Genomic DNA, 27,714 nt, shown 5'->3' with positions numbered 1-27,714 from the left:
GCTTCGTATGATTCAATTACTGCTTAAATTTATTTTAAACTGTTCACTAGAAACCAAAATCAAAAATAAATAGGAAAACATATTTACACTTCAAATGCAAAACTAATGTGAATAGTTTTAGTTGGTCTCTGAAAAATTAGAGTACCACATTTTTCCTCACTTACACCCATACAATTTTGTTGAAATAAATGAAGCTATAACACAGAGAAACAGCACCAGGGCAGAATTTACCCTAGAAACATTTCAGATTTATATAACTTGCCCTGAATTTTATGGAAGCCCATTGCAGTTCAGCACATGCACTGTGTTTTATTGTGTACTCAGTGAGCAGTTATTTACACAATACTGGAGATGTTTTCCTCTCTCTCTCTCCTTTGCATCAGGTTTACTTTGAAGTGCAGACTTTTCTTTTCTCAACTAATCTAATTTGTCTAAGATTGATGGCCTTAATTTTTTCTTTGGAAAACCAAGGCTGTTACACTGTTTCCAATCCTCCCTCCAAAGCAGAACTTGGGTGTTGGCAGCTCCTCCAGAATTTCAAATCCTGCCAGACAGAAATTAATGCTTTTATTAAGAAGTCATGTTACTCTTCCCTTGGATAACCTTTTGCAAACCACTCTTAATTCACATGGAAAACAAGCAAGTCATTTACTATGTAAGTGTATAGTACTGTGTCTTATATTGCTTCTTTATATAGCTGAAACTCCTCCATAGATAATAAAATCTTAGCTAGCTGCAGTGTGTAGACTAATGAAAGAAGAGATAAGAATTTGCCAGCAATTCTAGTTCTTGGCACACTTGGGTTTCAAGCTTCAGGCATGAGATTCAGAAGCTGACTAGCAAGTAAAAGAATTCCGACCCATCAGGAGGTTCACTGAGCAAGTGACATGTGCGTGCACATGGAATGTCACAGCCTACAACTGCCAGTTCCTTTGTGACTAAGAGAAAAGCTAAAAATGTTATCCCAATTTTAAGGTGAGCTGGGTGGGTGAATGGGGGATCTATTTTAAAGACCACAGGAAAAAAGCCATATATTCTCTTCTTCTCCATAATAACTTGCCTGCAATTCTCGTTCTCTGCGGTTGTAAGGTATAAAAAAATCCTCACTCTTAAAGTGCATCTATACTGGTAAAAATGGGAGCCATAACTCCATACCCATGCCTACAACGATGGAAGCTGTAGTGAGGATAAGGCTCAGGACACACACCCACGTTTTATCACTGTGATATCTAATCCCGCTCTGATAGAATAAACACGGCAATGAAAGGACATTAACATTTACCTACTTAAAACCTTAAACAACCATAAATTGGCAGATAACTCTGCCCAACTACTTACCTTCTCTGAACTCATTTAGCAGCTCCTCTTTGGTCCAATTACAAGAGGTTATGAGGAAAAAGCCTTCCATTTTCAATACCGTGCAGAGGGATTTCACATACTGCTTCCTCCTCTCAGCTGCATTGTCAGGATTAAGGCTTATGGCATCAAAAGTTCCCTTGTCAATACAAATCTGAAATCCTGATAGCTCAGCTGATGGAGTCAAGAAGTCTTTTACCTAAATCAAAAGTGTACAACTATGTAAATAATCATCTTTTATTTGGGAAATGCTGCATCTCTAATGTAGACTGGTGCTTTCATTTGTGAGGGTACAAAAATTGACAACATCTAAGTGTCATGGAACAAGATAACACTCACAACAGACTTGAGATCAGCTGAAGCAGTTTCAGGCTTTAGTCCAAGCACACAACACAGCAGCTAGTGGTTAAGGAGCCAGGCAGCCATTTCACTGAGCAGACACTGACTGGCACTCGCTGAGCTCTTATATAGCCAGCCTGGGCACCCTCTGGTGGGCAATGACCAATATCGGGTAAACTATACTAATTCAGTTACAAATTCTGCAAAGGCTGCATGAGTACCTTACAGACAAGTACATCCCTACATGGGCTGCATGAGTTCCTTACACTAGGTCTATTTGGGAAGTGCTTACAATGCAACTTCTTTCCATAATTTTGATGCCATGTCAATTTGATTCTCCCTTTGCATTATGCAAAAATCTTTAGTTGAACCCAGCTACCTGCCTACCTATTTATTTAAGCACCTCACAATCTTTAATGTATTTGGGAGTTCATTCTACGGTATTATTTACTATTTGCAGTGTGGCAGCACTAAGAGGCCCCAGTCATGGACCTGGGTCCCAGAGTGCTAGGCAGCATATAAACAGAACAAAACTGACACAGCCCAAGGAGTTTATGATCTATTCTAAGGCTATGTATACGCTGCCGCGGTAAGTTGACCTACGCTATGCAACTCCAGCTACTTGAATAATGGAGCTGGCGTCGACGTACCTTAGGTCGAGTTACTGCGGCGGGGAGGTCTCCCGTCGACTTACCTTACTCTTCTTGTCAGGGTAGAGTATGGGGTCAACTGGAGAGCGCTCTGTTGTCGATTTGGCGGGTCTTTACTAGACCCACTAAAAAGACTGCTGGTGGATCGATCTCAGAGCGTCGATCCCCACTGTAATGTAGACCTACCCTCAGTATAAGAAAAGAGAACATCCAGACGGGAAAAGCACAAACTAATAATGAGATAAAAGTGGTCAGCATGAAAAGCAGTGGTCTCTGTACACCAGCTGCCTAACCATTGTTGAATTTTTTGTAGTTTGACATATTTAGTCTGCTATTCCTTATCTGAAAGTCAGAGTATATAATCTAGAACACAGAATTGATCTTTTAAAGTGTGATGTAGTCTCTCCCCTTGCTCAGGGATGACACTCTTGTTCGACTAAATGGGAGTTTTGCACAGGTGTCAAAGGGAGTAAAATTTGGTTCACCAACCAAGAAATCTTCTGGTAAATACAGACATATTAATAAACTGTTGGTTAGAGTCCTCCTCAAGTGAGCAGAACTACAATTAGATTTCAAAAAATGTAGTCAGTATATTAATGTGTCTGAAATCAAGTGACTCGAATAATCTCTCAAAATCAATTGCTTTCTATTTTCCTTAACATAATCTCTCTGAACACTTACCTGCAATTTAATATTAGATAGCCCTTCTTTCTCTATTATGTTTTGAGAAAGTTGTATTGCAGAAGGAGAGTAATCAATTCCAGTGAGATTAGTGTAACCACATTTTGCCTAGAGAAAGAGAGAGAATCTTACTCAATGTGCTAGCAAACTATCCTTACTCAGCAGGTCTGCTCCCTGTGTATAATCCAAGTCAATTCTAGTCATCCTAATGACAAAAAAAGCTTTTACTCATTTTTATTCCTGATACCTCTGTAGAACCAAAAAAGCTATGGGAGCATGAGCTGTTATTCTATTTTGTTTTGTACATCATCAACAGAATTGTTAACTAAGAGCTAGTTCCTTCCAATAGGTGGAAAACTGAGCAGAACCATGACAAGTAACACGCTACAGAAGTAGTTGTAAAAAACAATAATACATCCTCTAATCTGCACCAAAAGGGAAACTAAGAAAACAGGCATTTCCATACAGATCACAACAACGGTCAGTATCAGATGATTCAAAGGAAGGAGTAAATCCTCCATACTGGACAATTATACAATAACATAGCTACGGGAAAATTTGTTTCTTAAATTCAGGCAGGTACTTGATTTGTCCTGAAGCATACTGAAATCCCTAATACCTTTTATCCTCGCTGGTGTAACTACATATGACATTCTGATTATTCACATTAACATCTAATCCTTATTTGAATGCTACTGGGTTCGTTGCTTCAGTATCATCAGCAAGTTCCACAAGCCAATTACGTGCTGTGCCACACAGACATTGAGTTAGACTCTGTACTCAATAAACCAGTGCAGAGGGCAGAGCGCAGAGGTAATGTGTTAATGGCAAACCTTTTGTTAAGCAGATGAGTTACTACATCTTGTACCTGCTGGCATTTTACCAGAGAGTGTGTGGTTTCATTCCTAGATAGAATGAATTGCAAAAATGAAGTCTGAATGTCACAAGTGGCCAGGTCTGAATCCACCATGGAAGGTGCGATCTTCTGGCCAGCAGCAGATATAAGTAGGTGTTTTTATGACAAGATGGCCATTTGGGAATCCAATGGCATTAAGAAGTTCAAAGTTATCCAAGGCTGTGCACTGACTTAATAGGAAGGCTGATGCCCTGGATAGCAGCGGATATACAAAGACACACTTTTTGCAGCACATTCTTCCTAACAGCATAACCTCTGTGAGTTCAGCTTTAACTAGCTGCTTTTAATCCAGTCTCTAAATTTTAGCTAAACATCAGGAAAGCTGAGAGACTGTGTTGTTCACATTTGGCATGGAGAGATCTGACAAAAAGCTGTGTACTGCTAAAACTTCTACCCCTGTTGTCTTCCCAGAACACCCAGCCTTGCAAGTCTTCATAGTTGAGGGCTTTGGAGGTGGAAGAACAGTCCCCAAACCAGCCCTCTCAATTTGGTGTTTGAGGAACAACATGATTCACTTCAGGGAGTTTCAGCTCACCCTACAGCTTCACCTACATTCTCTTGGTACAGGACAGGAGTGTTTGGAGATCAATGATATTGAATACTGCAGTGTGCTCCAGCTGAACGTATGTGGACTAACTACCCTCTTCCACAGCGAGGAAAATAAATCACACAACAAAGCAACCAATGATGTCTCTGTACCATGCCCTGACCTATGGTACTGGTAGTTGATGTTGGAAAATGCTTTTAGCTGGTTTCTTGATTAGTGTGCTTAGAAAAAGGACGTTAAATACTGGGTCATAGTTTTCAAGGTCACTAGCACTGAGCAATGGTTTCTTTAATGTTTGCCAGATTATTGCATGTTCTGAATTGGGTGGTAGATTTCCCTCATTAAAGAATGTACTGACAATCTCTGTTAATAGGGAGTCACATGTTTTCTGCTCTTTGCTATTCAAGAAACAGAGAGGTCAGAGTCATAAGTGGTGCCCTGATTGCCCTATCAGTCTTTCCATTGCTATTAATAGTGAATGGGCTAAATTCCTGGTGCTGTATCCAGGAAAAGGTAGCTGAAGGAGAAAAGCTCGTCACAAACACAGGCAGGAGAAGTCACAACTGCTCTGAGAATCAGAACACTGGACACTCAATAAGCAGGTCCACAGGCTCCTCAGAATACGCATATGTCAAAGAGCAAGAGGACCCAACATTGTGGGTGGTGGGATAACAAATACGGGGAGCAAAGACAGAAAGAAAAGAGGAAAAAAATAAAGGAAAGGACAACCGTTTTCAAGAGCTTGTCTCTTGGAACTTGCAGAATGGCAGTTTCCCCACCGTGCCTGTATGATACATGCAACAAATGTGAGTATTGTACCCACTAGCGTGTGCTTTGGCTTGTGGATGGGTATCAGGATCTGTTAGCATCACAATGGTCACTCATGTGGTGTACCTGCTTATGGTATGTTGGCATATGGCATTCTGTGTCTGCTTGACTTCTTCTAGAGCCACCTACTTTTGTCAGTATGCTTTTCCTCATCTATACACAGCCTGCTGTACAGGAGTTAATGCCTCAACCGGCATTAACCTCCATGGGAATAATTTTTCTTAGTACAGTAACTCCCCACTTAATATACTTTTGCTTAACGTTGTTTCGATCCTACGTCCCTGCTCAATTACTGAACATGCTCCATTTAAAGTTTTGCAATGCTTCGCTACAATGTCGTTTGGCTGCCTGCTTTGTCCACAGCTGATAGCCCCCATATCAGCTCCCCTATGCCCCCCACACCGCCTCCCACCCGCAGGCAGACCTCGCAGATCAGTGCCTTCCCCCTCCTCCCTGCGGGAATCAGCTGGCTTGCAGCGTTCAGGAGGGAGGGGGGAGGATCGAGGACTTGGCGCCCAGGCTCCCCATCCCTCCCGAACGCCGCAAACCAGGTGATTGCGATGGGCAGGAAGCAGGGGAGCGAGGAGGCAGGCTGCGAGCAGAGTCCTCGCTCCTCCCCCCACCCTCCTGCCCCCTGAACATCGCAAGCCACCTGACTGCCGCGGGCATGAGGAAGGAGCGAGGACACAGCATGCACCCTCCCCCGTCCCTACCCTGCCTCCGGCAATCAGCTGGCTTGCAGTGTTCAGGAGGCGAGGGAGAGGGGGAGCCTGTGCGCCATGTCCTCACTCCTCCCCCCTCCCTCCTGAATGCCGCAAGCCAGCTGATTGCTGTGGGCAGGAGGCAGGGAAGGGAGGGGGGAGGAGCAAGGACGCGGCATGCAGAGAAAGGGGGCTGGGGGGGTAAGAAGAGGCGGGTTAAGGGTGGGGGTTTCAGGGAAGGGGTGGAGTGGGCGGCCCGAGGGTTGAGCCCCCCGCCCCTGGTGCTTGGAGAGTAGGGGAAGCTTCCGCTGCTGCAGTGCAATGTGCTTCTCCTAGCCTACAGCACCTTCAGCCTCCTTGCCTGCCTCACTGTCTCCAGTGCCAGTGGGCTGTGCCTGTGTGGGGTAAGGCGGGGGCACCTCCCAACTATAGTACTGTACGGCAAAAAAAAAATTTCCCTGGAACCTAACCCCCCCCCCATTTACATTCATTCTTATGGGGAAATTGGATTCGCTTAACATCCTTTCACTTAAAGTCGCATTTTTCAGGAACACAATTACGTTAAGTGAGGAGTTACTGTATAATCCCACTTATTGTTCCTGACTGTTTATACACATGTCTACTTTTCCCCTGGGAACCAAGATATGACTTCACTTCACCTCTTCTTGCTCTGATGACAGCCCACCACATAACCAGTACAACCACCTTCCAGAGATGTTCCATCCTATTTAGTTAATTAACTTCATTTCAGCACTGCAGTTTCTATGGAATTATCAGGTCCCAACTTCCAGCTGTAGAATTTTATTACTGTTGATAATGCATGGGCCAGAAGAATCCCAGCATTACTTCCAGATCCTGGGCTGAGGTTACAGAGCTGCCAATTGGAAAAACTCATGCTTTTTTTTATAAACTGAGCAAATCTCATCTTGAGTTGAGAGTAAACAATCAACATCTCAGTCATTTTTCAGACTAGTACTTCACTTAAAAATAACTTTCCTGGTCAAACCACAATACTTTGGGGCACTTTATATCCTGAGGGATAATTTTTTGGGGGATGGGGGAATGCTAATAGCCTTTAGAAGTGGATTTCCCATGTCATCATTACCTTTCTTGATATGAAATAAAAATTCACTACATGTTTACAAGATACATCAGAGGTCAGATTCAAGGATGGCAGAATACTCAAGCATGATCCAAAATAAAAACACTTTCACTGCAGAAGAACGTAGTTAACAGTAAATTTAGAATTATTAGCTTTCAAATTAACATCTCTAATGAGATAGATGGGACAGTTATACTTCTCGGTGCTACTGTTTCTGTCTATCTGCAGATTCAGGAAGACAAGACAGCATTGGCTCACATTCATGGAGACTATAAACTTTAAAAAAAATACAAGAGCTGCACACGAACTTAAATTCTGCTTTAACTGCTACAGCCTATGGATAAGTGCTAGTACTGTGAATGCCATATACTGACTCAGTCTAAACCAGCTGGGACATTCTACCAAAGCATTTAATCAAAAATGTGAAAAGGAACACAAAACTACTCATAACTAAACTTACTGAAGATTGCTCAACTTCATGCCCTATTGTACCCCTATGAAATAACAATATCAGCTTTTAAAACATACTTGGTACTCTGTTTCCACCTCAAGAGAAAAATTATCACTGTTTTGTTTTTAATTAAAGGGATACCATCAACTTAAAAAACAACACTTCTGCCTGAAAATATTTTAACTACTATTTTCACAAGTAATGCTAAGGGTAGTATAACCAAGATGAAAGGGGGGAACGTCTCTATTTTGTGCATTTGACAGCCCTTTGTGTATCAATTTCACTATTTCCAATATACAGTATGTCAATTCTCTCTGTTGTTATTGTGGGTCTTGCACACAGCAATAGAGCAGAGGAAAGCATTTTAAAATATAAGAAAATATCATAGTAAATCTACGAACACTGGCAGGGGAATTTAGGAGCTGGTACAGAACCGGAAATTATTTATAACAGTTTTTGAAACTGATTAGATTTCAATTTACAGTTCCCTTTAAAGTACTCAGAGAAACAGAAGACATTCACAAGAAGTTGTAATCTAAACCAGTGGTTCTCAACCAGGGGTCCAGGGCCCACTGGGGGGCTGGGAGCAGCATTCAGGGGGTCTGCGAAGCAGGATCGGCATTACACTTGCTTGGGCCCATGGCAGAAAGTCGAAGCCCCACCACCTGGGGCTGAAGCCTGGAGCTCCAAGCCCTGCCACCTAGGGCTGAAGCCGAAGCCTGAGCAACTTAGCTTCACGGGGCCTCAGGCAATTGCCCTCCTTGCTACCCCCTAATGCTGGCCTTGGCTTTTATATGCAGAAAAACAGTTGTTATGGCACAGACGCACCGTGGAATTTTTATAGCATATTGTGGGGGCCTCAGAAAGAAAAAGGTGGAGAATCCCTGATCTAAACAGCTCTGGCAAAAGAATAGCTCCTCTTCCATCCAGTAAAACAAAACTTCACTCTAGTTTGCTAGAGCTGGTATTTTTAAAAGTCCCTAAAGGAGTTAGGTGTCCAAACACCATTGAAATTTAGTGAGACTTGGGTGCCTAACTCCCTTAGGCTGCATGGCAAACCTGCTGCTATCACACACTACCAGTTTTCATTTGCTGATGTTCCCTAACCGAGTGAATTTCAATCAGTACAACTACATCAATTAAAGTAAAAGACTGTATGCACAACAACCAATGTGCTCTTGATGGGAAAACACTCTATGGCAATTTTAATTTAAGTTTTGGTTTGCTTTTTATAATGTCAGCATCAGCTGAAACTAGCAAATATTCTCTCATTTGCAGTAAATGTATATACTCTGTTCTTAGCCTTGATTCTGTAATTTTACAAAATACCAACCAATTCAACAAGTAAAACACCATTTCCAGTTCCAATGTCAAGCACGGAGCTGTCCAGAGGGATCTTTTGTTTTTCCATCCATCTGATTAAACGAATCATGCTTTCTTCTCCAAACCTATCAGAAACAGAGGCTTGAGTAATCAACATATCTAGGACACATGAAAGGCACAGCAGCAACTGTACTTCATCTCTCCCCCTATCTGGCATTCGTAAAGCACCTGTCACTATAGCATCTAGGCAACAACCTATATAGATCATATTCCAAGTCTGATTTGTTTACGTTTTAAGTAAACCAAATGGCTTAAAACCCACTGGGATTAGCAGTACTTGAAACTAAGGCCCTCTTTATGGCCACATAAAATAAAGACTGCATTGGAAGCTTCCCTAGGCTGCCTATTTAATTCTTAGCCTCTGATGATAATAATGGATGTCCTTGGTGATATGAGTACGTGCCTAGTAGTAAAACAGACTGCAACCACCAACTCATGGCACACACAACTAATTTTCAGGGGGTAACTAACAATTTTCAGTCACAACAGATTTGGGCCAAATAGGAATTGGTGACTCCAAGGTAAAAAGCTCCGTATCATATGACTAATACTTTGAACTACCCAGTGACCCAATGAGTTTTTTATTTTGCTTTTACTACATATATTTTCAAAAGCATAAAAATATGCATATGTCCATTGATAGTTATTCTCTTTATTTACCAAATTTCCCCAGCATCTTCACTCTCCTGAAAAATCTGTAATTCACTTTCATATGCAGCGTCCCAGCTAAAGAGGAAGAGAGGACAGAATATGAAATTAACACAGGAATGACTTAGATGAACGATCAGGAAGAAAGGGCACAGGTGGAGATTGTATTCACATATCATACAACCCACGTCCAACCCATAAACTGTTGAATTTCCCAAATTAGACATGTGCATCAAAACAAAGGGCTGGATCTCCAGCTCCGGTTGAGTAGTGTATAGCACAACCCAGGAGTGGTATGCGGGTGGGAGGCAACAGTGTGGTTTTGCATTCCCCTGACCCTGGGGTTGTTCTGCACATTGAGTTAGTCCTCCAGAGTAGGTCAGACTGTTATAACCTCCACTAGCTGCCAACAGCCCCAACAGATTGTTGTAGGAGCTAGGAATTGCTGGGAGCCCCAGTCACATCTCTTTATCCCAAACCACACTTCCTATACAGGCAACCAATATTTAAGAGGTGGCATGGGAATAGCTTTGGTGACTATATGCCAAGGCTAACCCAGGGGAGATTCTCCAGTGGTTGGATCCCATTGGATGGAACAGTGTAAAGTTGCCAAAGTACATCAAAAGTCTCCATCTTGCAAGGACAGCACATGTTCCAATAAGCATTTTAATGCCAAGTTAGATCAATAAGGTTATAATGGTGTTTGTCATACTCATATGCTCTAATGTTCCTTTTCTGGAGCCTTGCAGCATCCATAAAGGTGTGAAGCTCCTTACAAACTCTGAGAACATTGAGCAAAAATAAAAGAAATCACTGCCAATCTGATCCTTACAAAACCTGAGAACCAAATGAATGGCATATTAAGTGATTTTATGATCCATATTAGAACTCATTACGTTCACCATGGTATTGCTCAGTCAAAGGTTTATTTGTATATTATACAAACTGATGTGGAACATTTTGTCCACAATACAAATAACTCTGGATGATCAGAGTGAACTGAAAAGGTGCAGGTTGATAGATATGAACTGCATTGAGGGGAAAAAATTAGATTTTTCTGACTGCTCTTGAGATTGAGCTTAAAGCCTGAAACATTATAGCTCATGTTTAAATTTTGGATTTTAAAATGGAACTGCTTTTGAGTTGTAGGATTATAAAAAGCTTTCAGAACCACCACCTTCTAAGGTTTTCATTTTTATACCAGTTACCATGATGTATTTTTCACAGAGTCCAAAAAAACTTCTTTTAAACAACTTTTTTTTTTCCTGTAGCAGGTGATGAAGAATAATTGGAAAATTGTACAATGTACTAAGGATTCATTCCTCAGGTTCAAGAGAAAATACTAGGCCTAGAGAACACATTGCTACATACTTAAGGTCACATGCTCTCCTCCTAAACTCTACAATCAAATTAAAAAAGGAAAAAAGACTGAAACAAGGAGAGATGCAACTAACTTTGCTGAGATCTAGTGCCTGGGGAAAATATCATTAATTAATGAGAAATTACAAAAAGCTGATAATTTTTACTTCACAATTGTCTACATGGGGAAATTGCCCAGAATAGCTATTGAGGAGTAAACTATTCTGCTTTGAAATAAATCACACTCTGATTATTCTGGAATAGAGTGTCCACAAGGGGAGCTATTCTGGAATAGCTAGAGCAGTCAATTTCTCTGTGTAGACAAGCCCAGAGGGTATCAGCAGGGAGGTTTGATTTCCAGCTCAGGAAGGAATACATTAAATATGCTAGCTCTGCTGCAGCTCACACGCTATAAATGGCAGCGTCATCCAGGGACCTAGTGGGGGTGCTGAGAGCCAAAGAACCAAACTGTAAACATTGTATATAGCGGAAACCACTTCAAGCCGGGGTTGCGCCAGCACTTGTGGTGTGATCAAAGGTATGGGCAGCACCCAAGTACAACCCTTCCTGATCCCAGGGGACATGCACCCAGCCACCACCTGCATCGCCGAAGCCACATCGCTATTTTAATGCCCTAAGGCAACTTGCCAGCCTGCCCGCCCGGGCTGGGGATGACACCTCGCAGCCGCAGCGAAGACTTCACCAGGCCTCAGCAGCCGCAGAGCCCAAGGCAGCCTAGGGGAGGCAGGAACCAAGGTCCCAATGAATGCCAATGGGCTTTGGGACTAGGGTTGCCAGCCGCTTGCCCTGGAGTCTCCAGGAATTAAAGAGGAATCTTTAATTAAAGATTACGTCAAGGTGATGAAACCTCCCAGGAACAGGGCCAGCCCAAACTAGCAACCCTCCTCGGGAGCCGAACAGCCGCCGCCCCTCTGAAAAGCCTGCCCGCGGGGGAGCGACACCCAGCCGCCAGGGCCGGGCACCGGGGCGGGGCCCCGCCTGCAGCCTCCCGGCCTCCCCAGGCGGGTGGAGATACCCCTGCGCCCGCCAGGGGCGGGGCGAGGCGCGGCTGCGGTCTCCAAGGTGCTGGCAGGCCCCGGGCCCGGCACCGCCCCGCCCGGGACTCACTGCTCTTTGGTGCCCAGGGCCGACGGGCCGAAGGCGGGCCCCAGCCCCGGGGCGTCACGTGGCCGCTCCCCGGCGACACTCATCCTCCCGGCGGCCGAGAAGCCGGAAGTGCCCGCGCACCATAGAGTGCGGGTGGGTTTGAGCACACCAGGCGGCAAACCCCTCTAGGCTGCTGGAGGACTTTTCCTCTGCCGTGGGCTGCTGGAGGGATGCCGAGGGGAGTGAGGGTCCTGAGGGAAGCTGTGCTCGGGCTCGGCCGCGGGATCGGGGCTGCTCCTGGTATGGCCCGGCTCAGTTGCGCTTGAGTTGTGCCCTCCTGGGGGGGGTGCACAGACCTGGGTCATCTCACCAAGGGGTCCCTGTCGCACACACACCCACCGGGCGGCGTTTTACAAAAGCAGCAGGTTCTTGCAACGTTTTGCACGCACGTGTGGCTCACGCTGTGGGTCTCGCTGACCCCAGGGGGTCGCTGGACATTGATCTCAGCTCGGGCTCTCCAGACCAGTAGGTGCCAAGCGCACCTGTGCAGCAAGAGCAGGGAAGAAGGGGCTCAGACCGGCTTCGCAGAGAGAATATAATTGCCCATGCGGTGTGCATGTGAGAGAATGACTGGTGGGACTTTTCTGTCTAGGGGGACTATGACAACTGGTGAGACTTTTCTGTCTAGGGGGATGTTGGGAACACTGGGGCATGGCCACTAGGTAACTCGAGGGGATGGAAGACCACGAGTGTCGATGAAGCCCCCTCGCGCTAGGCCCCAGTGTCCTTGGCCCCCCTCCTGCCTGGAGGCACTCGCAGCAGCTCTGCGTGCTCGGCCCAAGTGTCCTTGGCCCCCCCGCCTGGAAGCACACACAGCAGTTATGCTGAGAATCTGCAACAGTATGTTGCAGAGTCAGAGTGCCTGAAACTAAGCAAGGCCAAACGGGAGATATGGAAGAACAATGCTGAATAAAGCAGCTTTATGTATAGTTTAACAAATGATACAGAGAATCAGGGAACTAGCTGGGAACTGGATTGGCTGGCTATATGGATACTTGGAGCAGCTTACTATTGGATAAGTATGCTGGGAAAAAGGATGTATAAAAGCCTGTGTAACTTCCTGCTCTGTTGTACAGGATTTGAGATTCAAATCTCCCTGTACCTTTTTGAAGCTTCAAATAAACTTTTCTGCTTCTCCACCCCGTTGTGATTATTGGGTGCAGCACACCGGGTAACGAACCACTCAAGCTGTTGTTCAGCCTCTCGGCACTGGGTGCCGGCAACAGCTTTTGGCGTCCCTGGGTGGGCCCGAGGCTGCAATTTAGCCTTGCCCGGACCCCTCCTGGAGGTCAAGGATTGCGGCGAGAACCGACGCCCAGCGCGCACCGGTGAGTTCATCGGGGGCCTCGGAGGAGACGTGATTTGATCGACCCCAGAGGGCACAATGGTGCAACGCACTCATATAGTGGAGAAGCAGTTGTGGACGGCGGTGAAGAACCGGTCCCTTAGACCTGGGGGAGGAGCAGCTGCAGGCCACGGTGAAGAACCGGTCCCTTGGATAAGGTAGGAACCTTTTGAAATCCGGATTATATGCTCTGTTGGAACCTGGGGACGCCCAGAGTTACCCTGTAGGTATGGGACAGGGACAGAGCTCAGAGGTTAGGGCATGGTGTACGCCCCTAGAGTGCATTCTAGCAAACTGGAAGGTATTTGGTGCGGATCCGATGACTAAGAGCCAATTAAAACGATTCTGTACAGTTGACTGGCCTCAATATCAACTAGAGGACCAGGAGTGGTGGCCACCAGGAGGGTCAATTAATTACAACACGATCCTTCAGTTACTCCTGTTCTGTCAGAGAACAAGGAAATGGAATGAACATATGTATGCGCATTTGTTTCTGACTTTATGTACTCGACCAGATATTTTACAGCGCTGTAATCTGACTCCGACTGGTTCGGTAGCAGCTAATGTTAGTCCCCAGACCCCCACCCACACTGTAATGGCAGAGCCGGTGTCCCCTTCGGCCCCTACACCCACACCTTGTAAGTCCCCAATGGTTGGCCTATACCCCTTAATCACCGAAACTAAAGTCGCCCGGTCTGGATCAGACAGGCGTCCTGCCACAACTATGCAGGTTTATACTCATGTGCCCTTTAATCCTGTGGATTTGGCTGCTTTCAAAGCACAGGCAGGAGAGTTTTCCACCAACCCAAGCAGGTTTATATCAGTCTTTGAGGGGTGCCTCAGTAGTCACAAGCCGGACTGGGATGATTGTAACGTCCTCCTGCGAACCCTATTGTCTGAGGTTGAAAGACAACAGGTTGTGTCCAAGGCAAGGGAGGAGGCGCAGAGACGGTACGACCGGGATCGTATTAATGTCCCTGACCCGGATGTACAAGTCCCCCGAGCAGACCCCAGGTGGGATCCAAATGATCATGGGGATATGACCCGCCTTACCTCCTATAAGGAGTTGCTTTTACATGGACTCCGTCACTCGGCTGTCCGACATAATAATTGGGCAAAGCCATATGAAGTAATGCAGGATTTAAAAGAAAGCCCAGGGGCCTTTCTACAGCGTATTCGGGACACCATTCGACAGAACACTAATGCAGACCCCGATGATCAGGCAACTGAGTCAATTATTAAGGGAATTTTTATGAGCAGAGCAGCCCCTGATATTAAGAGAAAGTTACAAAAAAAGGAGGATTTAATGGGTATGACCATGGCACAAATTTTAGAGACTGCAAACCGAGCTTATAGTCTGAGAGAGACAGAGAAGGAGAGAAAGCAAGTGAGATTGATGGTAACAGCGGTACAGGCCGGCACTAAGAGAAGTGGCCGGGGAGGAAGGGGCCGTGGACGCGACCGTCCAGGCCTGCAGGAGAGACGACTGGGTCGCAACCAGTGTGCCCTGTGTCAACAGGAGGGACACTGGAAAAATGAGTGCCCAAAGAGGAAAGAAAAGGGGGGTGCCCCTATGATGGCGATGGTGGAGCAGGAATAGGGGTGTCAGGGGAGACGGACCACCCTACCCCCGGAACCCCGAGTAAAGATGCGGGTGGGAAGCTCAGAAATAGATTTTTTAGTGGACTCTGGAGCGGCCCGAACTGCCGTAAATCAGCCTCTTCAGTTGCCAGTAGCAGATTCCCTTACCGTGGTGGGAGCCACAGGCAGGGACACCAAGTGCCCAGTGTATGCCCCAGCGGAATGTGCTTTGGGAGACAGGACTATATCCCACAAGCTGGTATACCTCCCTGAGTGTCCAACACCTCTGCTGGGACGGGATCTACTTTGTCGCCTCGGTGCCACCCTGCATTTTACTGAGGACGAAATAACCCTTACCTTACCCCCTGAGAATGCCTGGATCATGACCCTTGCAGTTGAGCCCTCAGCCATGCAAGCCCCAGAATGGAGCCCGTGGGAAGACCAGGTGTACCCCCTCGTGTGGGCATCAGGGATTCCAGGAAAGGCCACCCACCAGACCCCTATTACTATTCAGCTCATACCAGGGAAAGGCCCAGTGCAAGTAAAACAGTATCCAATCAAGAGGGAAGCCAGAGAAGGTTTACAGGAAACTATAGATCGATTCCTAATGTATGGTATTCTCCGGGAATGTCAGTCAGCCTGGAACACTCCCATTCTACCCGTGCAGAAGCCTGATGGCACGTATCGGCTGGTACAGGACCTAAGGGCAGTCAATGAACGGGTTAAGACTCTGCACCCTCTTGTCCCTAACCCGTACACCTTATTGGCTTCTATAGGGGGACAGTATACCCATTTTTCAGTCCTTGATCTGAAAGATGCTTTCTTTACCATCCCAGTTGCCACCCCATCACAGGAGATCTTCTCCTTCGAGTGGGAGGACCGAAAAAGGGTTAAAAAGCAACTTTGCTGGACAGTGTTGGCCCAGGGATTTAAAAACTCTCCCACCCTTTTTGGCCAGGCTCTGGCCAGGGACCTACAGGAGTGGGATAATGAGGAGGCTCTCCTTCTGCAGTATGTAGATGATTTGTTAATTGCCACTGTGGGCCAAAAACCCTGCCTTAAAGCCACCGTGAGCCTCCTGAATTTTATTGGACTCCGGGGATATCGTGTAGCACGGAGTAAGGCTCAAATTGCCCTCCCAGAGGTACGGTACCTCGGGTTTCACATACGGCAAGGGGAGTGTCAGCTTTCAAGCGAAAGAAAGGAAGCTATCTGTCAAGTTCCTACCCCAAGTAACCGTAAGCGGCTCAGGGCATTTCTGGGTATGGCAGGCTTTTGCAGGATATGGATCCCAGAGTTTGGACTGTGGGCTAAACCCCTGTACGACTGTGTAAAAGGAGCAGATCATGACCCCTTCTATTGGACCCCAGAGGCTGACAGGGCATTTAAAATCCTGAAAAGAAAATTGATGGAAGCCCCGGCTCTGGGCCTGCCGGATCTCTCTAAGCCGTTTCAGTTGTATGTACATGAACGAAGGGGGGTGGCCCTAGGAGTGCTTACACAGCTGTTAGGAGCATGGAAGAGTCCTGTGGCTTATTTTTCTAAGCAATTGGATCAGGTTGCAAAGGGTTGGCCGGCATGTTTACGGGCGGTCGCAGCTACTGCCCTATTGCTTGAGGAAGCCGAGAAGCTAACATTGGGAGGGGTTATGCAAATCTATACTCCCCATATGGTCCGAGCCTTATTGGATGCAAAGGGAGGGCTTTGGCTCACCCAGGCTCGGATTGCTCGGTACCAGGCTAAGCTGTTAGAGAACTCTGAAGTCACCTTACAGCCTTGCCCCTCCCTTAACCCAGCCACCCTCTTGCCAGAAACAGAGGAACAGAAACATGACTGTTTAGAGATCATAGATGTCCAGTACTCCAGCCGTCTGGATTTAAAGGATGTACCTCTCCCAAATGCAGATTATGAGTGGTACACTGATGGTAGCAGTACTGTAATAGATGGGCAAAGGAGGGCAGGTTATGCTGTTGTGACCCTCCATGACACTGTGGAAGCTGAAGGTTTGCCTGCTGGGACCTCTGCCCAGCTTGCCGAACTAATAGCCCTGACCCGTGCACTTGAACTGTCAAAAGGAAAGCGGGTCAACATTTTTACTGATTCAAAGTATGCTTTTGGTGTGCTGCATGCTCATGCTGGCCTATGGAAGCAAAGGGGAATGCTGACAGCCCAAGGCTCCCCAGTCAAGTACGGGCCCCAAATCCTCCGGCTCCTAGAAGCTGTACAACTCCCCTCAGAAGTGGCAGTGGTACACTGTAAAGCCCATCAAAGGGAGGATCAAGATGTGGCCAGAGGTAACGCCCGGGCAGATAGAGAGGCTAAGCATGCTGCCACCCTGCCATCCCCTCAGGCTGAGAATGCCCATATGCATGCCCTTATCCCATCAGTAGGGGAACTTCCAACTCCTCAGTACTCTGGGGAGGAAAGACAGCTAACTGACAAACTCGATCTCCGGGAAAAGGAGGGATGGCTCCATTCCTCAGAAGGGAAGGTCCTCTTACCAAAGGGCCTAATCCGGCCAGTGCTACAGAAACTACATCAAACTACTCATGCTGGCAGGGAAGCACTTATCCAACTAATGGGAAAATACTTTATCACTTCTGGACTCCGACCCCTGGCTGCCCAGGTACAAGCGGACTGCTTAGTCTGCCAAAAGAATAACCCCCGACTGGGACATCCTGTGCCACCAGCTGCCCTAGAACCCATTCTGGGCCCCGGACGAGTGTGGCAAATAGACTTTACTGAGTTTCCCCGGACCCAAGGGTTCAAATATCTCCTTGTCATAGTGGATCGGTTCAGCGGATGGCCGGAAGCCTTCCCATGCCGTAACTGCACTGCCAGGACAGTGGCCCTCAAGTTTGTTAAGGAGCTCATTCCTCGCTTTGGACTCCCCCTGTGGATGGAATCTGACAATGGGACACACTTCACGTCAAAAATCATTCAAAGCATCTCACATGCCTTACAGATCCCCTGGAAACTCCATACGCCCTGGAGACCGCAAGCCAGTGGTGTAGTGGAGCGTACCAATCAGACCCTTAAACGGCATCTCTCAAAAGTGTGCCAAGAAGCCTCACTGCGATGGCCTGATGCTTTGCCCCTCGTCCTACTCCGTATCCGCGTTCTCCCAAAGGGTAGATTAGGGCTCAGTCCCTTTGAAATTATGTTTGGAAGGGCATGGCCTATGAATGGCACCCCGGTTCTGTCAGGGGAATGGGAGTTGGGTAATGGTTTTTTGTCACAGTATATGTGTTCCCTGTCTGCTGTTCTCTTGTCTCTTCACAGGTATACCAAGGATTCCCAGTCTCTCCCCTTGGACTCTCCCGTCCACTCCTTACAGCCCGGTGACTCTGTGCTTGTTCGCACCTGGAAAGACGAGCCTCTCCAGGAAAGGTGGAAAGGACCCTATACCGTCCTGCTGATCTCCCATACAGCGGCAAAGATCGAGGGACACAAGAACTGGATCCATCACTCTCGTCTGAAGGCAGTACCTGCCCCCTCGTCAGCAGGACAGTGGACCGTCCAACCTGCTGACTCCTCATCTAGTGACGATCTCGGGCTAAAGCTACTGTTTAAAAGACACAAATAGCGGGCACCTTAATGCTAAAATGGGCCCACCCAGGTACTGGAGACCCTGGGTTGGGAAGACTCTGGTGATAATTAATTGGGTAACATTGTTATTCTCTGTATTGGTATTTCCAAACTGTGCATATCGGGAGCATAACTCCTTTGTTTCGCTTGCGCACCATGTTACTAATTTAACGAACCAGACTGATTGCTGGGTGTGTGCTCCAACTCCACTATCCCCCAAAACGGGAATGCCCCTTGATATGCTGCCCCTGACCCTAGCAGAATTAGCCACCACCAAAGAGCAGGAAAGAACGGACTCACCGTTCTGGAACAAGACCTCTTTACAGCAAGCCACCTATCAGGACCAGGAGTATTCAGTTGCAGTACTCACTGAGGGAGTGTTATGTTTTACCCGAAACCAATCTGATCCCTATGGGCATCCTGTGGGAAAGAGCCCCTGTGTTATTACACAGTGGGCTGATGGGTATTGGATAAAAACCAACAGGGGAGGCCAACAGTGTGGGTGTAATGGTTCCTCCCCTTTTAGGGAAACACTTACAAATAATCTTACCACAAAAAAGGGGTTTGGAAATGTAACTTGCCGTCCAGTTAATATCTCCAATGTAGCAAGCCAATGGTGGGTTTGTAGTGGTCCCTATGGCGAGTGTAATTTGAATGGCACAATTAGAAATGCCCCCACTTGTACCCAATCAGGAGGATGGGATGCCCCCCTAGGGGCATATGAACTGTTTGGAAAAGCAGCCTTAAATATCCCAGGAATCCCCTTAAGAAATAGTCCTTACTGGGCCCTACAGGGTCACTATTTTGTATGTGGCCGAAAGGCTTACAAGGTACTGCCAGCCAACTGGACAGGTAGCTGTTATATAGCTCATGGAGTTCCTCATCTTTCCATAACTGCCACACTGCCCAAAGGAAAGATTAGAAATGCCCGAGACACCTCTGTTGAGTCACGAGAAAAGACCCTGCGGCGACTGACTAAGGCATTGGAGGGCAATATGAAGAATCCCCTCACAACCGAGAAGCTTGTAGGGTGCTCTGTACTGGGAATAGCGCCACTGTTTACCGGGCCAGCCCTGGCATGCATAGGCCGCTATACTATAAGGCTGCAGATGGTACTTGAGAAAGTGGCCTTAGAGTTAGAGGACTCGGTTAGTGATTTAGGGTCAGCAGTAAAAACATTAAATAAAGAGGTACAGTAGCTCAGGACCTTTTCCCTCCAAAACAGGCTGGCTTTGGACTATCTTGGCATCCCAAGGAGGGGTTTGTGCCCTCATCGGGCCCCGATGTTGTGTATATGTCAATGATAGCAGTTATGAGATCTATGAAAAGGTGGTACAGGCTGAGGCCCATGCCCGAGCCGGAGCACAGGTTGCCTATACTGCCCCAGAGAACGATTGGTTGCAAACCTTGTTTTCAGGCTGGGGTTTGTCGTCTTGGCTTGGTGGTTTATTTAGCCTGCTATTGAAAATTCTCTTTCCTGTATTGCTTGTATTACTGGTATTATGCTGTGCGGTATCATGTGTCAGGGCCCTTTTGCAAAAGTTAATAAGTCATTCTCTTCAGGGCTATCACAAAGTGCTTATGCAAAGTCATATTGTAAAGAAATAAGTAGCCCAAGTGAGAAAACTCAGAGCCAAGGCTGTTGAGTGTTCTCAAAGGGGGGAGTTGTTGGGAACACTGGGGCATGGCCACTAGGTAACTCGAGGGGATGGAAGACCACGAGTGTCGATGAAGCCCCCTCGCGCTAGGCCCCAGTGTCCTTGGCCCCCCTCCTGCCTGGAGGCACTCGCAGCAGCTCTGCGTGCTCGGCCCAAGTGTCCTTGGCCCCCCCGCCTGGAGGCACACACAGCAGTTATGCTGAGAATCTGCAACAGTATGTTGCAGAGTCAGACTGCCTGAAACTAAGCAAGGCCAAACGGGAGATATGGAAGAACAATGCTGAATAAAGCAGCTTTATGTATAGTTTAACAAATGATACAGAGAATCAGGGAACTAGCTGGGAACTGGATTGGCTGGCTATATGGATACTTGGAGCAGCTTACTATTGGATAAGTATGCTGGGAAAAAGGATGTATAAAAGCCTGTGTAACTTCCTGCTCTGTTGTACAGGATTTGAGATTCAAATCTCCCTGTACCTTTTTGAAGCTTCAAATAAACTTTTCTGCTTCTCCACCCCGTTGTGATTATTGGGTGCAGCACACCGGGTAACGAACCACTCAAGCTGTTGTTCAGCCTCTCGGCACTGGGTGCCGGCAACAGGGACTATGACAGCAGAGAGCCAGCGCTGATTAATCAGCGAGCATTGCTTAACTAGAGGGAAGAAGAAAGACAAGGGAATCCTTATTTCTTGAACAATAGCATTGAGTGGGGTTAAGGACAAGGGGGCTCTGGGTACACAGCCCCCTAACATGGCATGCTCATAACATTTTTAGATTCTTATAAGTTTTTTTGCTGCACGACTATGGCAGGGGTGGGCAAACTTTTTGGCCCGAGGGCTGCATCTGAGTGGGGAAATTGCATGCAGGGCACAAACAGCTCCCTCTCCCAGTGCCCTTCTTTGGGTGCACTGAGCATGCCCAGTAACCTTCACTGTTGTCACTGCCCTCTCTCTGCCCTTATGTCTCCTTACGATTTGCTGCCTCCCCTTTGGAGGGGTTTAAAAGGATTAAGGGGGGCAGATTGCAGCGGGGGTGGGGGGTGTCAGGATCTGAGCAGGGGGCAGAAATTTACTGGCAGGGGGGATCAAGCTACTGTAGGTAGCGGCAGAAGAGGGGCTGAAGGGGGAAAATCGGGGGTGGTAGCTGGGGTTAAGCCCGGGGGAGGGGGAAGACTCTGCCAGACCCTGTGGGGGGACAAAACCCCCGTTTAGGGAGGGGGAGAGAACCACCTGCTGTGCTCGCAAATCTAGGGCGGGGTCGGGGCAGAGGCTTTTTCGTCCTCCTCATAGGATGCTGTATGTCAGCCCCGGAGCAGAGGGTGGGTTCTTAACGGCCCAGGCCTCCCAATTCCTAGACTGTCAGTGCTCAGACACCGCAGCTCCTCTCTATCTGCAGGCCCACATTACTGCTACAGCCAGGAGACTGAATGTTGTGAAATATTGTACAGACACGCCCTCCCTCAAACTCTGCATCTCACATTTTGAATATGTAAAAGAGTCTTCTATCAGTTTCTATGTCTATATGAAATCACTGCAGCGCCTTTCTCTTTATATAACGTGCTGAGTTGCTAACTCCCAGAGCCCACATGTTTGTACCCCTCCTGTACCCCAATCCCCTGCCCCAGGTCAGAGCCTGCACCCCTCACTCAAACTCCCCATAGCCTGCAACCCTCCTGTACCCCAACTCCATCCCAGAGCCTGCACCCCAAAAAGGGCCGGATTAACCAATGCTAAACATATTTGTGGGCCCCCATGGAGGCAATGGGGACATGGAGCAGGGGGGCAGAGTTCTCAGAGTGAGGGGCTGGCCAGGGGCAATGGGAGATGGGTCATGGCATGGCAGGGACAGCCCTGCTCCACCCAGCCCAGTACAAGGGCACTGTTTACAAACTGGGAGCTGCCAGGTGCACACTGCCCAGCCCAGCCCTGCGCTGCCATCATGCTTCTTCCCCTTGGGGACGGGTCCATGCTGCACCATGCTACCCCCCTGCCCAGCACCCCTCTGACTCCCTATGCCCAGTGCCACACCACCCAGAGACCCCCCACAAACCCCCATGCCCAGTGCCCTCCCACAGACCACTATGCCCAGCACAGCCCCCCCATCCAGAACTCCCCCACAGCTCCTCTCACTGCCCAGTGCCCCACTACCCGAACATCCCCCACAACCCTCCCACAACTGCACAGCACCCTGCGCACACACACACACAGATCCCCTCACGGCCCAGTGCCCCCCACCACCACAACTGCAGAGTGTCCCGCACAGACCCCCCACACTTCCCAGCCCCCCAACACACACAGATCTCCCCACCCTCCACTGCCCAGCACCACCCCCCAGACCCACTGGAGACCTACTCTCCCACACCCTGACACCTGGCCACAATAGCCAGCCCTGATGGGAGGTGACTGTGTCTGCCAGGCTGAGCCGGCAGCGCAGCCAGAGCTGGTCCTGGGGCAGGATAACTCCGGCCCCTTGGGAGTGGTGCAATCAGCCAGGCTGGAGCAGGAGCAGAGCCTACCCCATCCAGGCTCCCTCAGGACCCACATGCCTGGCAGGATCCACCCAGCTGAGACCCCTGGCACTGTCCCCTGTGACTGGCTGAGACTGGCCCAGCCTCTGCACCAGTCCCAGGTGGCTCTTCCCCCGGGGAGGCAGGTGGGTCGCCACAGGTCCCAGGCAGCGGAGACAGCTCAGAGCTGGAGCAGTGCTGGGGAGTGGGACAGATCCCTGGGACGTGACTCCCAAGATCCCACCCAGCCCACCCACACCCATTGGCCCCGTGGCCAGCAGCCCTGCCGAGCCACATAGTGGCCCCCAGCTGCTGGGTGATGAGCCCCCGACAGGCGAGTGGAACCTGCTGGATGAGAGCTGCTCACATAGCAGGGCCTGTGTGCTGGACTGCCCCAGGGGAGGGGCCAGACCCAGCTATGCGGATAAGTTAGAGGGGTCTGTAATGGGCCCTTTCCCAGCGTGGGCCTGGTGCCACAGCGCCATGGGCACCATTGTAAACCCAGTACTGACCCCAAGCCCCCTCCCACAGCAAAACTCCCTTGGACCTTTTCTGGACGCCACCAAAAAATATAAAAACCTGCTGCCCCAGTGATACTTTACTGCTACAGGAGACTTGATGCAGTGAAATAATTTCCCTACATTCCATCAAACTCTGCGTCACACATTTTGAGTATTTAAAAGAGTCTCTTATCACTATTTGTCTACCTGAAGTCTCATAACAGTTCACAAATTTTAGGATTGCTTTTTGCTGCATTTATCTTGCCTGTGAATCTAGCCCTTACAATCCCATGTTCACATGTCATTGCTTATGTGTAGAAGCTGATTCACAGATATTCAGTAAGTGTATTGTATGGAGTCATCTTACATCCTTCCCAAGGGCAAAAATCTTCTGCAACAATGAAGGCTTGGGCTCAAAAGCAGCGGCTGCAGAACTTTTGGATGTTCAAGTCCACATTTCTGCATCTGTGAGCAAAACTCACCAAAATAAAAGCTGCACTTACAATGGAGAATAAAAAATAAGTGCACTGTGGGGATCTGCAACACCAGATTCTTATTGGTCAATCAGGGGTCTCTCTCCTAAACCAAGGTGGAATGGATTTCCTTAATGTAAGTAGTCACAACATATTGTTAAAGATCATTTCATGCTCAATGCCCTGTGAAGACCTCTGCAGTCACAGATAATACCTGTCTTCTTGGGGAACCAGGGCACAGTAGCCAGTCTGTCTGACTCATGAAAGGACACCCACCCCGCCTGCTTGAACCAAAACTGATCAGAGAAAAAAAGCAGGGAACAACGGCATCATGGGAGTTCTCTGCTCCAGATGTTAATGAACCTATGCTGCACACACACAGCTCAGCAGTTAGACCAATTCTAGTAGTTAAACCTTGATTGATATCCAAAATACTGAAGCTGCCCAATTTCATTGTCAGCCCCCTGAAGGAACACCAGCCATAGTTAGAAGTGATCAGCTCCTATTGTCTAGCCTAAACAAATTCCTTGAGTCATCAGTGTACCCATAAACAAATCTAGTGTCCTCCCCTGAACCATTGTATTTTCTCTACAAAACCATCTACTTACACTCCAGTAAGTTTTCTGATGTCTGCATAGACCCAAATTCTGCCTCATTTCCACTGGGGTTTCATCTACTCCTGACTGATCCAAGACTCTGAGCTATCACCATTGCCTGGGAAGCCTCACGAGTTCAAGCTTCTGGAGTGGGTGAGATCCCTCATTTTCCCTCTCTGTTTCCTTTTCTACCTCAGGTATTAACCTTTAATAATGCAACTTATTTTGTTTAGGTTCTCCTTGAGTAGTTATCACTATTAGTCCATAAATAACTTTACTTTTGTGTTTGAATCTTCCACATTTACTCAGCAGCAATGCTTCTTTTACCTCAGCTACAGATCCCTGTAGAGCCCAAAAGTACTCTGGGGTTTGCTCATCAAGTGGGTTACTACCAGTACAATTGTGATGTAATAGTGGGGATAGGGACATGCTAAATCTGGGACAAATAAGGATGTCAGCTTGAAAGTGCTGTTTGACTCATTCCATTGGGCACACAAGCAGTACATTGATAGAATTACACAACCACCCTCCCTTCAGAAGAGTAACCCTAATAAATGAGTGTACCCCAAAGTAATGGGCAAAGCTGGTCACAAATTGTTGAACAAACGCAGGCAGCACGTGACCCTAATCACATGTTAATTGTTGAGTAGTTGCTGTGGAGTAGGGAAATTGAGGCACAGACCTGAGCAAGCTTTCTTTTTCTTTTTCAGACCAAGCTCCTTTAGCATGGTCTCTCTCTCATAGAATATTTGTTAACCTTCTGTTAAGAATCTTGCTTAGAATACCTGTAGAACTGCGCAATAAGGAGTTAAGAGTTGTGCCTTAGAAATAAAGGTTTTACAGCAATACTGTTAGTAGTGAAAGAAGGGTGCTTTACAAGAGCTTTATACACAAGCAGTACATTAGTAGGGGGAAAAAATGATCAGGGGGAAAAAACCCAGACAAGTAACCCCAATAAATGAGCATACCCCAATTAATGGGCAAATCTGGTAAAAGTACACAAATACTAAGGGTCTTCCTGGCTAACTGCATGAATAATCAAGAATCTTTGCAATAACTGTATAGTAATTTCTTAAATGGTTTGCATGCCTGTAATCATGGTGATTTATTTATTGCTCCCCATTGCTCTATTGTTTATCTGTGTGGTCTCTGTCTGGTTTTTTGATTTTCTTTGGCTGATGTATAAGTAATTTTGCTGGGTGTATACCAATTAAGGTGGTGGGATATAATTTGTTAGATAATCAAGTAACATTATGTTAGGATTGATTAGTTAAATTACAGTAAAATTATTGATTAAAGGCATAGCTGAGAATGAGGTGATACTGATATGTGTATGTTATAGGGGTTTCTTTATTTCAGATTGTTCAGAATTTCAGAAAACTATTTTCTCCCAAAAAGTTGCACGAAGCAAAAAATTACCTCTACAACACACATAAATAAGTAGAACGTTCCCTTCAGTGGGGTGTGGAGGGATAGCTCAGTGGTTTGAGCATTGGCCTGCCAAACCCAGGGTTGTTTGTTCATCCCTTAAGGGGTCCATTTAGGGATCAGTTAAAAAAACAAACAAACCTGTCAGGGACAATACTTGATTCTGCTAGTGAAGGCAGGGGACTGGACTCAATGACCTTTCAAGGTCCCTTCCTGCTCTATGAGATAGGTATATCTCCATATATTATATTAATTATTCATTTGTTTTCAGAACCCATTATCTTCAAGCAACTCTGCTTGTGTTTGCTTTTTTTATTGACATTTTTGTGCTGTTACATTTACTGTCCTGAGTCACTATGTCTATACATGGTTACAATCTTGTAGGTGATATCCTTATCTCTGATAACATTCAATCTGCACTGATTGAATATAGCCATAATTTGCAAGCCACAAATACTTCAAAATTATGCACATGTCTGCAATTTATTTATGTCTGTCTTGTGACTGGCCTATGAATGATGCATTGTTGATTTAGGTTTACCCTGCTTATAGGTCTGCAGTGTACATCTCATACCTTCTAAATCAACTTTGAGTCTTATATGGATTGATATGTGACGTTTGCTCTTAAGTAACTGTTTTCTCTTGTAAACAATTCTGAGGGAAATCTTCTGAGGAAAAAATTGCAAATGTTTTGGCATACCTAAGGAGTGAAACATATCCTGAAGGAATGAATAAAGCAGGCAGACTGAACCTGCATCGATTTGCTGTCAACTTTTCTTTGGAAGGCAAGGAATACTTTTTTAAAGATAATACTGACACATTACACTGGAAACTTCAGCCTGTAAATGATGGTCCTGATGTCCCAACACTGGGATTATTTGGAGTGTTAATCTTACCTTCAAAGGGACCGGAATTGGGATCTCTAGTTTTATTAAAATTTTCCAGAAAATCTCCTTTGCTATCTATGCCGGTGGTGCAACAAACACAGTGTGCAGTTATGTGAGAAATTAGTATAAATTTTACAAAAAAACCCTAATGACTTGCTTCATTTCTTAAGTATGTTATCCAGTTTGTTGCAAGCACCAACAGCAATCGCTATATGTTCAATGAGCAATAATTTCTAACTATACACTGAAATTCCCCCCTTGTACTCAAGGCATTATGAACCATACTGTGTATAGATGTCTTTGGTAGTCATATGCTTTATAATTAATTAATGGCTTTGCAAATAACCGGTCATAGCTTAAGTGCAACACGTTGCCCCCACCCCAGCCCTGGCAGAAGCCGTGGGGCAGCGGGGGAAGCCCCTATGCCTGACCCCATCTCCAGCAGAAGTGCCTGGTGGGGAAGGAGAATCCACAGCACCCTGCTTCTGGTCCCCTGAAGAACCACAGCATCCAAACCCCTGCCACAGCCCTGGGCCTGGAGGAGCTCTCTCTCCCTGGTACAGCCCTGGGGCTGTGACACAGGGATAGAGCTTCTCCAGTCCTGGGGCTGTGTGGGAGAGTGGGGTGGGTGGGAAATGAGCAAAGGAGTTGTGGGCGAGGCAAAATGGTGGGGAGCCTAGGTGGAATATGGCTGAGATCCTGGGGAAGAGGACGAAAGGGATAGGGCCATAGATGGTGCAACCGGCAGACAGGGTGGGTAGGGGCCCAACTATTGCTCTGGCCCAGGGCCCCGACAAACCTTAATCATCCTCCGTGCTCCATCTTCTATGATCAACAGAGGGGACATTGTTCCATTCTGCAAAAAGGAAGAAAGGTGGTTGTTGTGCACACCATGAAAGAAGCCCTGCAACTCTTTGAAAGGTATCATGACAGTCTATTGGGTGGACATCTAGGAATATTCAAAACAAGGAATATGCTGACATCAAAATATTATTGGCCAGGGATGACAAAAGACATTGCCAAT

General features: G+C 47.0%; 1 protein-coding gene across 2 annotated transcripts; it reads right to left on the bottom strand.

Annotated features, from left to right (window-relative positions):
- Positions 1-11: 11 nt before the first annotated feature.
- On the bottom strand, positions 12-12,189 carry EEF1AKMT2 (EEF1A lysine methyltransferase 2). 2 transcript variants are annotated; one of them, XM_077822942.1, is made up of 6 exons: positions 12,090-12,189; positions 9,615-9,680; positions 8,905-9,019; positions 3,027-3,134; positions 1,339-1,555; positions 12-544 (listed from the first exon to the last, which is right to left on the bottom strand). In XM_077822942.1, exons 1-6 carry the CDS (start codon positions 12,170-12,172, stop codon positions 447-449), a joined length of 687 nt encoding a protein of 228 aa, XP_077679068.1. In that variant the 5' UTR covers positions 12,173-12,189; the 3' UTR covers positions 12-446. The 2 variants fall into 2 exon arrangements, with proteins under 2 accessions (XP_077679068.1, XP_077679069.1); XM_077822943.1 differs by lacking the exon at positions 3,027-3,134.
- Between the last annotated feature and the right edge of the window lie 15,525 nt (positions 12,190-27,714).

Source organism: Eretmochelys imbricata, chromosome 7 (genome assembly GCF_965152235.1).
Source record: "Eretmochelys imbricata isolate rEreImb1 chromosome 7, rEreImb1.hap1, whole genome shotgun sequence".
Lineage (NCBI taxonomy): Eukaryota > Metazoa > Chordata > Testudines > Cheloniidae > Eretmochelys > Eretmochelys imbricata.
Note: the sequence above shows the minus strand (reverse complement) of the source record. Positions and strands in the feature narration are given on the sequence as shown.

Bases quoted from the DNA above. Each gene is read 5' to 3' on its own strand.
- EEF1AKMT2 (XM_077822942.1), bottom strand. From the start codon at position 12,172: ATGAGTGTCGCCGGGGAGCGGCCACGTGACGCCCCGGGGCTGGGGCCC. The intron at 9,020-9,614 runs GTAAATAAAGAG...TGTTTCTGATAG, and splicing joins GAAGATGCTGGGGAAATTTG to GTTTGGAGAAGAAAGCATGA. The intron at 545-1,338 runs GTAAGTAGTTGG...TCTGTCTGGCAG, and splicing joins GCTAAATGAGTTCAGAGAAG to GATTTGAAATTCTGGAGGAG.